A 14,963-nucleotide genomic window follows, 5' to 3' on the forward strand; every position below is an offset into this window, starting at 1 on the left:
TCAGCCGTAAATGTAAATTAATGTACACTAGCAGAAGACCCGGACAAAAAATAACAGCAAAGCTTAAGTTTGTTAGACTATTTCGTACTTGCATAACCCTTCTATTATATTACATTATAGTATTTGACTTATCTTACGTAAGGGTACACCAAATGACCAAAACAACGAATGACACCTTACCGATGGTCCGATATAAAGAAAGGATTGTTTCGGAAGGAGGTTGAAAGTATTAATAATTCGACCAAACGTAGTCGTTGTTCTCCAGGAAGAGAGGATGTTCAACGACTATTAATATTTGAAAAGTGATCCGTGTTAGACGGATTGTGATGGTTCCGCACGTAATCCAGTTGGTAACCTCAATGTCCGAAAGACTTCGTATAACTCGTTGAAATAAAAAATCTTGTAAAACTGTGAGAATGATCGCTTTTATGTTATACCTACGGAAAAACACCTTCTCTCACTGAGAAATATTTATTAACCGTAACGATCGTTCTCGACCATTAACCGATGTTTTTTTATGCATTTTATTATTTGAAATTGTATATATATTACTGTATTTTATTCAACCAACGATCGCCTAGATCAGGGGTGGCGAACCTTTTTGAGCCAGCGTGCCATACTGTAAGCATGCTTAGTTTTAAAGATGTTTATGCGTGCCAAAGTTTTAAACTTCGAATAACGATATTTAAATAAATTAAACGAAAATGCCTTAATTAGAATAAATGAAACAATGATTGAAAAAGACAAACGATAAATCAAAATCGTACGATACGTTACGTGCCAGATAATTTCTCCTTACGTGCCACTTTGGGCACGCGTGCTATAGGTTTGCCAGCCCTGGCCTAGAAGATCGGTCTATAATATGGCTATAATCAAATAATTAATATAGCCTAAATAAATTTGCTATTAGAGGTAGACGTTAGGCGCCATCTCTTTTCTAAATTAATAATTACAATTTTGATAATTTAATAAATAATTTAGAACCTTGTGGAAGAAAAGAACTGAACCGGGGCGCAACCATTTGCGCCACCTTCGCTTCTAGAAGTATTTAAATTTAGATTCCACGGTTACTCGCGGCGCTGGCTAGAGACCAGTCGTACGTCAACGTCCAAAGAACCACGCCATTAAGGCATTCATTTCTATATATAGATTGATTGTTTCTAGCTAATTAAAACTCTCACCAGTAATCCAATAAATAAACACAGCAAACACTGGCAGTAGGTCGCGGGTTCGCGCTCTACCAACAGCGGCCCAATCTCACTTTTCTGGTTCTCTTTACGTTAGTAACACCAAAATAGGAGCCAGTTTCCTATCGAAAGTCCTGTCTGGAGGCATTCCAGTTGGCAGATAGCCACATATTGCGTTGCCGTATCTCATTAGAACAAACCTAGTCAGAACAGACATGAATTCTTTTTTAGTTAATTAAAAAAACAACAACGAGTTGTCTAACTTTTCCAGCAACATTTCGTGGCGTCGTCCGTTATCATATTATATTTTTAAAATTTTATAGTCTCAATTATTATAAAATGACAAATAGCTTAATTTTCAGGGTAGATATGGGTTTAATAAAAAGTTCTAAACGCCAGAAACCAGTAAAATCATCCTTAAGTCCGACCGTACTGAAGATACACACGACCTTCTCTATCTCCCTGCAAAATTTCAGAAATTTTCGACATAAAGCACAGGAGTTATTAAACTTCAAACAGGGTAAACAAACTCGTGCCCCTCACAAACTAATATCCATACATACGGAAAAACCCCGAAGTTTTTTGCATTTCTCGCCGTTTCAAGATTCTCCGAGTCAAAATGTAAAAGTTTCGAGGGTCGTGTTTTGATCGACGGCCTTTCTTTTCCTCTGTCATGTATAACAGCCGGAAAAGTAATAGGAAAATATAATTTTGTGTGTTTTGTTGCGTGCATCGCTAGGAAGAAAGAGATTTTTACGACATTCTGTTAGCGTTATTAGAATAAATGGCATTCAATAGAACCACTCGGACACGATAATGCATTTCTTGTATATGAAAGATGTAAATTTAATAAGTACAACATCTAAATTCAATTATAAAATGATTGGAATACGAAATAATTGAACGAATAAACAATAGAAACAATTCGTATTATAGACCAATAATATCTGGCCGATTGTTGGAAAACCGCATCGAAAAATGGCAGCGGAAGAATTAGATATTTTTCAGGCGAAATGTCTTATTTGTCTGGATGTTTACATCGATCCGGTTTCCCTGCCACGCGGCCATCTCTACCGCAAGACGTGTATCGAGAGCGCCGGAAAAATCTGGAAAGTTTGTCCGATGTGTCGATCCCCGATACGCAGAATTACAAAGAGAGACGATCGAGTCAGAGAAATGAAGAAATTCGTGGTTACACATTCATTTGCCATTCGTGTGGGAAAACAACTCTCTTATCCGGACTACGTAAGCACACGACAGCGTGCGAAGAGGCAGCCAAAAATTCCAACAAGAGAACCTCTGCTTGTACGAAAATCATTCGATGAGCCGTGTGCCAAAAGAAGATCGCGCCGAACGGGCTCTTAAAGCGCCCGAAAAACGACAAGAGGTGTGGACGTTCGTTGATCTGTCCGAAGTGCGCTTTGAAAAACTGTGAATAAATCGAGATCGTTACGACATCATTTAAAACAGACGGGAACAAAAATTATAATCAATAATTTTGAATACGAATTTTGCTTGGTTTCGGCAAATCAAAATGATTAAAATTTGATTTTATTATTTACGAATAACTTCTTTATTTATAACAAAAGACATAAACACCAGACTTACGTTTCGGATTCTTTAATTTCGATGGAACAGATGGGTCTTATTAAAAATTATAAATGATAATAACGAGTAAAATCCTCATTAAGTCTGACCCTTCCGACGATTAAAATATACGCAAGTAGAAGGGATTCACAATGAAAGAATACAGAAGCTTATTTCGTTACAAATGAAATTTTCTGAGCTGTGGATCATTAAATATCTCTTTGACTTTTTGTTGCATACGGAATTCAAATTATCCTGCTAATTTATTTCTATGAATAGTAATTTGTAAATGGAACCATTCGCTTTCATACTTGGTGCGTACACACACCAGGTTGTGAGAATAAATTTATGGATATAAAAAAACCAACAGAAACGCGATTATCCCAAACTTAAGATTATATACAACAGTTTTTTAAAGCTGAACGTGTAGCATTGTACAGCACACACCACAGAGTATAATACACAGAGAAAAACTCTTCGTGTAACTGGAAACTACTAGCTAATATCTAACTTTACGTACAGTATATATGAGGTAATACACTACGTGCTACGATAATAGAATACATATAATAGATTTTTACAAGCACATTTCTGGTGTCAGCTTTTTAAAACTTTTAAAAATCACGAGTCGAAAAAGTCGAAATGTAAGAAAAACGGAGTCATATGTGACACGATAACAATTCAAAATATTTTCCAGAAAACTATTCCGTAGAAAAATTTGATAGATGACAGATAACCGGCGTAACTCTATTCTTATCAAGAGAGGTGTGATATACAGGGGAAACACATCCAAAATCCCAGATAAAGTTTTCAAAGATTAAGACAAAAGACACCGATGCACGAATTTCCCGTACCGAAAATCACATTATGCTTCAACGTTTGCAATAAAATGCATTCGTAATTTTTTCTAAAACTATGCATTTATTTTTTTTTATAAATCAAACGTTACAAGTAACTGGCAATTAAAGCGTTTTATTACAATAATAAATCCAGGACTTTTCCATTTATAGTACTGACCTTTCTTATTCTTGGAATTTTGAAATAATTTTCTTAAATTCTCTATATATTTTTTATTCCTTGTGTTGGATACGATACAGGAAAAGTATAGGGTCTGGTACGATACTAGACTTAACACCAAATATGGGACGAGAACATAAGACGAGACGCGGGACCAAATTTGGTACCAACTGCGGGTTGGGGTTAAGTAAAGTGGGAGAATTTCCAGCACTTAAGAGAGAAATGTGAGATAAAGGAAAATTTATTTATTAAATGAAAGCGCAAAAGCCATAAGTAATTAACAATGTTGGATCTAAAGAACTTCGTGTAAACAATTAAGAAATATCATTCAGAAATACCGAAAATTAACTTATTAGTCAGGTAAACTTTTAATCAAATTTTCCCTGACACGTGAGCGATTCTAATCTTTTTACATATGGATAGATCGGATTACCCTATCGAAGGAAATTCTTCCACTTGACAATATAGCTCCTGGAATAATTACGCTAAAAGGTGGAGGTTGAATTACGATTTCATGCGGTACATCAACGGGTTTATCGGCAGGTATAATAGTAGGTGCTTTAGTAGTAGGTTTAGTAATTGGATTAGTTATACGACGTAATACACCGCTAACGATGTTACTTCTTCTATTTAAGTTTAGCACATCGTAAATGGAACTGCGGTCTTGGGCATTTCTGTTTCTACCTTCTCCGCTTCTCGACAGAGCAATTACTGAAAGAAATTCATTTTTGTATTTATAACTTTGTAAATTACTAATTATTTTAATTTTTGCAAAAAAGAAATCTTCTAGAAAAAATAATGGACTTAATACGTTTAACTTGTTTTACTACGATTTAAGTTTTATTCCGTTATTTAGATAATGAAATCTTTCTATAATAATTAAAACAATCAAATTTTTAAATAAAATTACGTCTAACGAGAAGAATGGTTTGTATTTTAATAACAAATTCGCCATTTTTAACACCTGCAATTGTAGTTTTCAGCCTACTTAGAGGTCGATACAGCTTTCACGTATAATATGTAGGCCTAACCGTATAAATTATTATACGATAATAATAGAACCACTTTGTAATAATATATAAAATAATATAAAACAATGAAACTCACCGATAATGACGAATATAAACGTGAACTTATTCATTTCTCGTGTTTCTTCTTTGTGAGCGAGTTAGAAGCACTTTTTGCGACGATCCTAAACTTTATGATTTATTCACAAATGTCATCAATCACGTGACATTTTGACGTGGAACAAACTTGCCTACGTCACAAGTGCAATTTGTCTACATCGAATCACGTGAAATGTTCATTTATATTTCAGGTGTTTATTTCCGTTCTATAAATTTCTTAATTATTATATTTATACAGTACCGATTTTCATTTGGTTTATTTGCCGATGAAAATATTTAACACTGGCATAGACTAGGATTAACTGGCTAATTCTTACTTTGGGCAAAGCGAGTGACAATCTATTAATGTTGCGATTTATTCAGCTTACAAGCAGATTTGACGGCTTCAGTCTTAACGTATATATACAGCAGGTAATGGTAATTACCCCTGTTTAACCTGCGTACAGTCAAAATGCAAACGAATTTGGTAAAATGACGACAATATGAATAAGTATGATACGAGACAATTTGATATGACTAACAAAACAAATAAATATAATAAATTATTTTAACCCAATAACTTTTCGACAGTTTTTAGCAAATTAAGAGGGTATACCTTTCATTAAATACCAAGGAACATTAGTTCTGAATTTAAACAATATTTTCGATTTTTAATGACTCATTAATTTATTTTTTCGCCGCTTTTATATGTTGTTTATTTGATATACAAACGGCATATTTTTCCTATATTTTCCGAGAATAAAGCTGTGATTTTATAGGTTAATTCACGTATTACCGCAATGACCACCTGTAACAAACACATCTTTATTACAGGTGAGTTTATCGCCTGTAACAAAGCTCCATGACAATTTTTTTATCACTGTGAGACTACAGGGGGGTCGTTACCGAAAAGTTAGCAACGTGTGATCCTGTCGAATCGTTAGATCCGCTCACTGCGTGTAAGGATGGCCTTTTGCAGTGGAAGTGGAGATCAAGATCGTATGATTTCGATCAGGTTCTAATCGCGGTTTAACTCACGATCTATAAATTTTTTTATCATTAAAAGAAGAACTAATTAAATGACGAGTGGAGAAGATGCGGATAAGTGATAAGGTGACCGTTATGCACTCGGTTGGCGACAACTAACTGAACAAGTAAACAACAAAAGTTTAATAACAAAAGAGGGAAATTAATTACAAATAAAATAACTAAATATTCTATGTAGCTTAGAGGGCGTTGCAATATAATAATCCATAATATGTGCGATAAGAGACGGTAGTCTGCAAATGACAGTATATTACCTATGATAATATAACTTGACTTAACCCAAATCTATTTGGTGGGAGGAAGTTCCAATACCCGGGGGTATGGCACACAAATTTATAATAAGAGGATACCTTATGATGTTCGCGGATTTTGGCTCATATCCCTCTTATATACTCTTTTTCTCTTCCAACGGATGTTAAGAGTTAAGATCATCTGATAGAGTATCATGATAAATCTTTTTGGTTCAGTCATGGGAGATAAAGATCTCTCTCAGGAACAGACTGTCATCACAGGAAACATTTTTTCCTTGTTCTTTTTAATTTTTAGCTTTGATAAAAATATCGAAATATGTTTAATTATTAAATGATTTCTATTAATTTCTACAATATTTTATCTCAAAATATTCAGAATCTCACATTATCATAATTTCAGACCTATTTTTCACCACCTATTAAATTAAAATATATCACGAAACAAGTATGAAATTACATTTTTTTTTATTTGTTACACCAACGCGAAACGTGTGCGATCTTCCGAGAGGCAAAACTCCTCCCGGAAAATAGCGCCTGTTCAGGTGTTACACACGTAATGAAAACTCAGAAAATAATACGGCAGCCCCACGAGGCGCGATAAACATAAAAGTATAAATAAAAAAACTCGCAGATTTGCCATCGATAGGTTCGAATATATCGGAAAGCGCGCCTGTTCAGGTATACCTGTCAGGTAAAATCCAACATTATTACAATTTTCTCCACAACTTTCTAAAATGGTTTTATGTAGATACGATGCCTTCAGTGCTATTTCAAGAGTTTTCGTGTTAGTGTGATACTCGACTGTTTGCAATGGCGCCTTCGACTTCCCCAGGATCTGCTGTGGATGAAAAAAGAGAATCTGCCTCCGTGCAACTTTGTGGGTGTTTTTTACTTTTTTTATTTCTTTACTCGAATTGTTGGCATCTAGGCTTAAACTTTTCCTGCAGTTTATTCAATTTCAAATTGTTGGTAAGTCTCATTTAGTTGTTTATACTTATTCTCTATTTGCTTGTGATTGTTCTTTAAATCTTGAAAGTGCTCGAATAGGCACAGGAACATCTCCTGTGCCTTCCCCATGTTAATCTCTATTTGCTCTTTGATTTCTTTTTTAAGATTCCTGCTGACTCTAGAGCCGAGATGGCCGCCTCTAAGCAGTTTCCAAAGAGCTCTGGAGTTGGAAATACTACACAACTAGACATTCTTCTACTTATATCGATGTTATACGTGATTAAAATTACGGCTGTGACGCCTAAACACTAGAAATGCACTTATAGAAAAAGTTCGAACTCGGCAGATGAGATGGCAACGTCCGCTTGGATTGAAGTCCGAAACTGAAAAGGGAAAAGAGAAGGGTTATACAAAGGAACTTCTACTTAGTTTTTAAATGTGTTTTCTTTCTTCTAGTCTCCGTTTTGCCGTGTTTACCATTTCGAGCGTAACGGTGCACTTGGAGTGTGTGTGCAGTTGGGTTGTCTGTGCAGTTGGAGTGTGTTTCTGGTGTCTTGAAAACTTTTTTCCCCTTTTTCATAACGTTAACGTTGCTTTTTATTACATATTAATTAATTTCTTTGTCTGTAGTCGCGATTTTTCGTCTCCTTAACCTTACTTTTTAAAGTGTTTTCTCAACCTTTAACCTTAGTGTTTAAATGTGTTTTTGGTGTCTTCTATGTACTTAAAATCGTAAATTATCGCTTAGAATCGCTGGTTATCGTTAACAGAATTGCGCTTTTCCGTTAATTTTCGCGTTTTTCGCCGAACTCGGTCTATTTGCATAACTGGAATGAATGACCTCTGCCCGATTTGCATACTCGGCACGGACAATGTCGGTTTTTCTTAGTTTTTCGGCTGTATTTCGACTTTTAATTTGATTCCGTTGGCCCTATTCGCTGCATAATTGTATGTGGGATCAAGCCCAACCAACGACTGCCTACCCCACGTTTCAGTTCTATTTTTATCAATCGTTCATATTGGAGCCGGCTCTTCCCCTGAACAGATGGCACCAGTGGCGGTATGCTCTGTTACAAATACCTGCTCACACACCTCGGGGTGGAAGCAAAACGACTCGTGGAATCTTTAAATAAACGGGAGGACGTTCGGGTCAGGTCTCCGGGCCTTCGCGACCCTCGTCTGATCGTCCCCCGCGTCAGATGGGAAATAAATGAAAGCGACACGAAGGACTTTATAATCAGTCAGCACAGTGATATTCTATCAGATGTGCAGAAGCACATCAGGAATATGTTTATTGGAAAAGAGACAAACTGTGATAGATCGTGGGTGGTCACCGTATCCCTGAACTACGCAGGGCATTCAAGCAGTCAGGTGACATCCTTTATATGGGGTGGAGCTCACGGTAGGTCCACGACTTCCACTACTACCGAAGATGTAATAACTACTATTCATAGGGACACCTCCAGTCCCAGTGTACTAATAAAAAAAAGTGTGTCCGGAATGCACAGGCAATCACTCTACGTACGAATGCACGGTAGAAAGAGAAGACTGAAAGTGCATTAATTGTATTAGGTATAACGCTAGCAGGAAACTCGCCACGGAGCATGTGGACATCAACCACGGGGCAAGGGACCGATCGCTGTTGTCCCGTATTCCTGCGCCAGTGTGACATCAGTAGGGCGAATACTCGCCAGTAGTTTAATATTAGTATTAATTTAAGTACATTAATTAATTAATATGGCTATAAAAATTATTCATATTTAGACAGATCATCCACCGCCAGAGATCATTTAATCAAACACGTCTCGGACTCTGGCATTGATATCGCCTTAATCCAAGAACCCTACGCTACCGACAGGGTTTGCGGATTTCCGGGTCGTTTCGGGTGTCTCCACTCGGGGACACAGACGGCAATTATTAATTTCAATCGGGAGATCTCTCTCTGTCTGGCTCCACATCTGTCAAACCACTTTTCCACCACTGCAATAGCCCAGTACAAAGATTTAAAATTCCTATTAAATTTCACCTATTTGGCTGCCTCTGGAAACATTGACGAACAACTTTCGGAATTTTCGAAATTAATTAAATTATTTCACTTACCTGTTATCATTGGAATAGATAGTAACTTCAGATCCCAGATTTGGTACGACAGGCTGGAAACCTTCGCGGGGAGAGGTTTACTGAATTCCTATACGATAGCGGCTTAATTTTGCACAATGGGCCGGGTATCCCGAACTTCTCTTCTCACCAAGGAAACAGTTATATAGACTTAACCCTATCAAAGGGAAACATTGGCTCTAAAATCATAAATTGGAAAACCTCGCTAACGGAATCGCTTTCGGCCCACAGGTATATATTTTTTTATATAGAAACGTCCTCATCCCAAGCTCACACCATTACCGAGACCTCTGGCAAAAACTACGACAAAAAAAACGCGAACTGGATTGGCTTTTAAAAAATCTATAGAGGATGGTCTACCAGCCGTAACTCGGCTGATAGATAACAACGAATCGGTAGATGTAATAGTGCAAAATTACACTAAAATTATTCAAAATTCCATGGATAAAAACATCCCATTAAAAAGATTTTATCCCCATCGAATTCCTCGGTGAAACAGAGAATTAACGGAGGCCAGGCATTCGGTTAATAGGTTAAGAAGGCGATATCAGCGCCCCAACGACACCCAGCGAGGAAATTTTCGGGAAGATTACCTAGAAGCTAAGAAAAGCCATCAAAAACTGATTTAAAAAAAATTCATGGATTCTGCATCTTGAAAAGATTTTTGTACAACGGAGGGAAATCGTGATCACTGGTCACGCGTATACAAACTCGTCGAGAAAGATTCTAATACAAATATTCCTAAATTAACTATCAAAAATTCAGTGGATGTGCCTCTCTGCGACGACGGTAGCGTCGCACTGGCCTTCGCGGAACATATATTGTTGGACGATTCATTAAACAACGACACTAATTATTATAGAGAAATACGGGTAAACCTTTGCAAAGAGTACTCCAAGGATCCCGACCCCCTTCGAACCTTTCGAAATGAACGAAGTCATTTCGGCCTTAAAAAGCAATAAAACCCCGGGCCATAATCAAACGCGTTTATGAAATTTCTCCTACCACCTTCCAGAAAATATTTAATCTGTCTTTCTCCGGCAAATTTCCAGACACTTGGAAATTAGCTTTTGTCAAATTAATTCCGAAACCAAATAAAATATTAGATAATCTGAAGGCATTTAGACCGATAAGTTTACTCCCCATCCTAGGAAAAACCCTCGAAAATAACGTTTTATTAACCGCATCAACTACCACCTTACTCGATCAAAATTCTTAAACCCAAACCAATTCGGCTTTAGATCCGGAAACAGTACTGTAGATCCCCTATTAAAAGTCAAAAATATTATGTCAGACACCCTTAAAAATAAAAAGATTTGCTTGCTTATTAGTCTTGATATCTCCAACGCCTTCGATAAAGCGTGGGTCCCTTTAATACTACACGAATTGAAAAGAGCGTGTATTCCCGAAAATTTATTCGCCCTTGCGCGTAACTACTTTATAAACAGGAAGGCGACACTATTTTATGGTAATTCCGTCTTTAGCAAAGATATTGGTCTCGGCGTTGCTCAAGCCGTGGTCCTACCTTTTCGAATATTTTACTAAACACAATTTTTAATATTAGGCTACCCAGTAACAGCAACATCTTCGCGTTTGCCGACGATCTCTTAGTAACTTTAGTTGAAAATGACCCCGTAATTTTACGTAAAAAAGCTAATTCCATACTCAGTAAACTGAAAAATTGGGCAGTACAATGTAAACTAGTATTTAACTCCGATAAAACTAAGCTTATGTTCATCGGTAGAAAACTAAAAGTGAAAACGACCTTAAAGTACTTAGAAGTTACCGTACATAACAAACTTTCGTGGACTCCCCACATCAGAGATCAGGTCGGCAAAGCGGAAAGGTTTCTGTTTCTCCTTAAAAAAGTCTCCACTTTAAAATGGGGCTTGCGCTCTCCAGCTACCAACACAATCTACGAAGGCGCGATCGTTTCTGTGGTGAGATACGCTTCTCCGGTCTGGTCTGAAGGTCTAAATTTAAAAATCAATAGTGAAATATTACTAAAACTCCAGAGACGACTCTGCATAAGATTAATCGACGAATAATCCGCCTTTCTTCTGGCAAACAAAATACCTTTAGATATCCTAATTAAAAAAGCAAAGAGAATTATATTTCGCCAAATCTAGCGGCTCCTTCACGAGGGACGGTCACGCCTTTCCTGCGTCTCCCCGGCAGAGGTCCGGTCTCTGCCGCATCCCTCCTACACGCACGACACGAACATAGTCACATACAACAGTAATCGCCCAATTAGACTCTATACAGACGGCTCCAAAAGCGATAATGGCGTCGGTTGGGGTCTTACCTTGCTAGAAGGCTCTAGCGTTCTTCAATGCTCGGACTACAAACTGCACAACGATTGCACAGTCGTACAGGCCGAAGTCCTCGCGCTCGGGGAAGGTCTGAAACTAATACACCGAGAGAAACTACACAACTACTAATATGCTGCGACTCGCAGACCGCGATTGCTTGCGTCAAGAGACCGAAAATAACAACAAAACTAAGTATGGAAGTCTTTAACTTGTATAGAAGAGCGCAGTTTTTAAATAACACCCGCTTAGCTTGGGTCAGATCACACTCGGAATGCCAAGGAAATGAATTAGCGGATCTGCTCGCTACCTCCGCCTATTTAAACAGGGACACCTTCTTTGCGACGCGCCAGCTAGCCGCCGTAAAGTTCATGCTTAGGCAGGACTCAACCAAAACGTGGGGCGATAGATGGAAAAGCGATAACAAAGGACACATCACACACAAATTCTTCCTGGCAGTGGAATAATAATAACATCTCTTCTCACACAACATGGCAATATTAACAGTTATCTGTGAGAGTTTTACAGTTACAGATATAGAAGAAAAATATTGACACGAGGCTATTCGGATTGATATGCTCCTGATCTAATGCTATCTCTCTCCCCCCCGCTGGGGAATTTCGAAAAATCCCTTCTTAGTGTGCGTTTCCATGACGTACCCTAAATATCTACCAAATTTCACCTTTTTTGGTTCAGCGGTTTGCTCCGAGCGATGATGAAACAGTGACTAAGTCAGTCAGGACAAGTAATTTTATATATTTAGATAAATTCACTACTTCTCTATTGATAGTACTGGCCTTTATTTATTCTTATTTTTCGAATTTGTGATTCGGTTTTGTGATGCTTTTCTTAAATTCTCTTCGGTTATTATTTGCGTTGTAGTGGATACGATACAGGAAAAGTATAGAGTTTGGTACGATACCAGACTTAAAACCAGATACAGGACGAGAACAATTTCGACAATAAGACGAGACACGAGACCAAATTTGGTACCGACTACGAGTTGGGGTTTAAGTAAAGTGGGAGAATTTCAAGCACCTAAGAGAGAAATGTCAGAGAAAGAAAATTTTTTTATTAAATGAAAGCGCAAAAGCCATAAGTAATTAACAATGTTGGATCTACATAATTCCGTATAAAGAATTAAGAAATATCATCCAGAAACACCGAAAATTCACTTATTAGTCAGGTAAACTTTTAATCAAATTTTCTCTGTTACGTGAGCGATTCTAATCTTTTTACATATGGATAGATCAGATTACCCTATCGAAGAAAATTCGTCCACTCGACAATATAGCTCCTGGAAAAATTACAATGAAAGATGGAGGTTGAATTACGACAACAGTTGCAGGTTGAATTACGATTTCATCAGGTACATCAACGGGTTTATCGGCAGGTATAACAGTAGGTGTTTTAGTATTAGGTTTAGTAGTTGGATTAGTTATACGACGTAATGCACCGCTAACAACGTTACTTCTTCTATTCAACGTCACTAGGTCGTAATTGGAACTGCGGTCTTGGGTATTTCTCTTTCTACCTTCTCCGCTTCTCGACAGAGCAATTACTGAAAGAAATACAGTTCTGTATTTATAACTTTGTAAATTACTAATTATTTTAATTTTTGCAAAAAAGAAATCTTCAAGAAAAAATAACGGCCGTAATACGTTTAACTTGTTTTACTACGATTTAACTTGTATTCCGTTCTCTTAGATAATGAAATGTTTCTATAATAATTAAAACAAGCAAATTTTAAACTAAAATTACGTCTAACGAGAAGAATGGTTTGTTTTTAATAACAAATTCGCCATTTTTAACACCTGCAATTACAGTTTTCAGCCTACTTAGTTGTCGATACTGCTTTCACGTATAATATGTAGGCCTAACCGTATAAATTATTATACGATAATGATAGAACCAGTTTGTAATAATATATAAAATAATATAAAACAATGAAACTCACCGATAATGACGAATATAACAGTGAACTTATTCATTTCTCGTGTTTCCTCTTTGTAAGCGAGTTAAAAGCATCGTTTGCCGACCGTACGAAACTCTATGATTTATTCACAAATGTCATTAATCACGTGACATTTGGATGCGAAACAAACTTGGCTACGTCACACGTGCTATTCGTCATACAGCGAATCACGTGAAATATTCATTTACATTCCAGGTGTTTATTTTCGTTCTATAAATTTCTTAATTATTATATTTATACAGTACTATTTTTCATTTGGTTTATTTGCCGATGAAAATATTTAACACTGGCATAGACTAGGATTTACTGGCTAATTATAACTTTCGGCAAAGCGACTGACAATATATCAATGTTGCACATTATCCAGCTTACAAGCAGATTTGAGGGCTTCAGCCTTAATTTATATATACACCAAGTAATGGCAATTACCTTGTTTCAATCTGCGTACAGTTATTTAGCAGTCAAAATGCAAACGAATTTGGTAAAATGACGACAACGTGGATAAGTATGATACGAGACAATTCGATACGAATAACAAATGAATCTAATAAATTCACTTAACCCAATAACTTTTCGACAGTTTTTAGCAAATTAAGAGTGTATGCCTTTCATTAAATACCGAGGAACATTAGTTGTGATTTTAAACAATATTTTCGATTTTTAATGACTCATTAATTTATTTCCTCGCCGCTTTTATATTTTGTATATTTGATATACAAACGGCATATTTTTCCTGTATCTTTCGAAAATAAAACTGTGATTTTATAGGTTAATTTACGTATTAACGGGATGTCCACTTGTAATAAACACATCTTTATTACAGGCGAGTTCATAATAAAGCTCGATAACAATTTTTTTATCACCATAATTTCATACCCATTTTCATCACCTATAAATTAAAATATAACACGAAACAAGCATGAAATTATTTCATTTCTTTTATTTGTTACGCCAACGCGAAACATGGGCGATCTTTTGAGAGGCCGTTTGATGAAACAGTCCAATGTTCAAATAACGAAGTTCGTGCTACTTCTTCTTCTTCGTTCTTAATCTCGAGAACGAAGTTAGATGAAAATTTAGACTAGATATGAAGCTAAGGGTTTAAATATATACGATTTTGGACCGGTGAAAATTTTGATAGATAATAACGAGTTTGAGGCGGAAGTTTTCAACGCGTAAAAGTGTACGTAAGACTTTCAGCGCCGCTTTTTTGTAAGCCTAGAAGTTTGACGATGGCGTTTGGAATGTCGAGGATGATTTTACCGACTATCCAAACATCATCGTCAAAGTTTTAGGCTTACAAAAAAGCGGCGCTGAACGTCCGACGTACACGTTTTCGCGTTTAAACCTTTGGCCTTAACCTCGCTAATAAATGAACGGCATGACTCCGTTGTTATCAGGAAAAGTGTGATGTAAAG

At 36.7% G+C, this 14,963-nt stretch overlaps 1 protein-coding gene across 1 annotated transcript; it reads right to left on the reverse strand.

The window, feature by feature from the left end:
• Positions 1 to 12,708: 12,708 nt before the first annotated feature.
• LOC111620765 lies at positions 12,709 to 13,637 on the reverse strand. The gene is made up of 2 exons (XM_023362768.1): positions 13,528 to 13,637; positions 12,709 to 13,131 (listed from the first exon to the last, which is right to left on the reverse strand). The coding sequence occupies exons 1-2, from the start codon at positions 13,559 to 13,561 to the stop codon at positions 12,821 to 12,823; spliced, it is 345 nt and encodes a 114-aa protein (XP_023218536.1). The 5' UTR covers positions 13,562 to 13,637; the 3' UTR covers positions 12,709 to 12,820.
• Positions 13,638 to 14,963: the final 1,326 nt, after the last annotated feature.

This window comes from Centruroides sculpturatus, unplaced genomic scaffold (assembly GCF_000671375.1).
Source record: "Centruroides sculpturatus isolate CEXI.00-Female unplaced genomic scaffold, Cexi_2.0 scaffold74, whole genome shotgun sequence".
NCBI lineage: Eukaryota > Metazoa > Arthropoda > Arachnida > Scorpiones > Buthidae > Centruroides > Centruroides sculpturatus.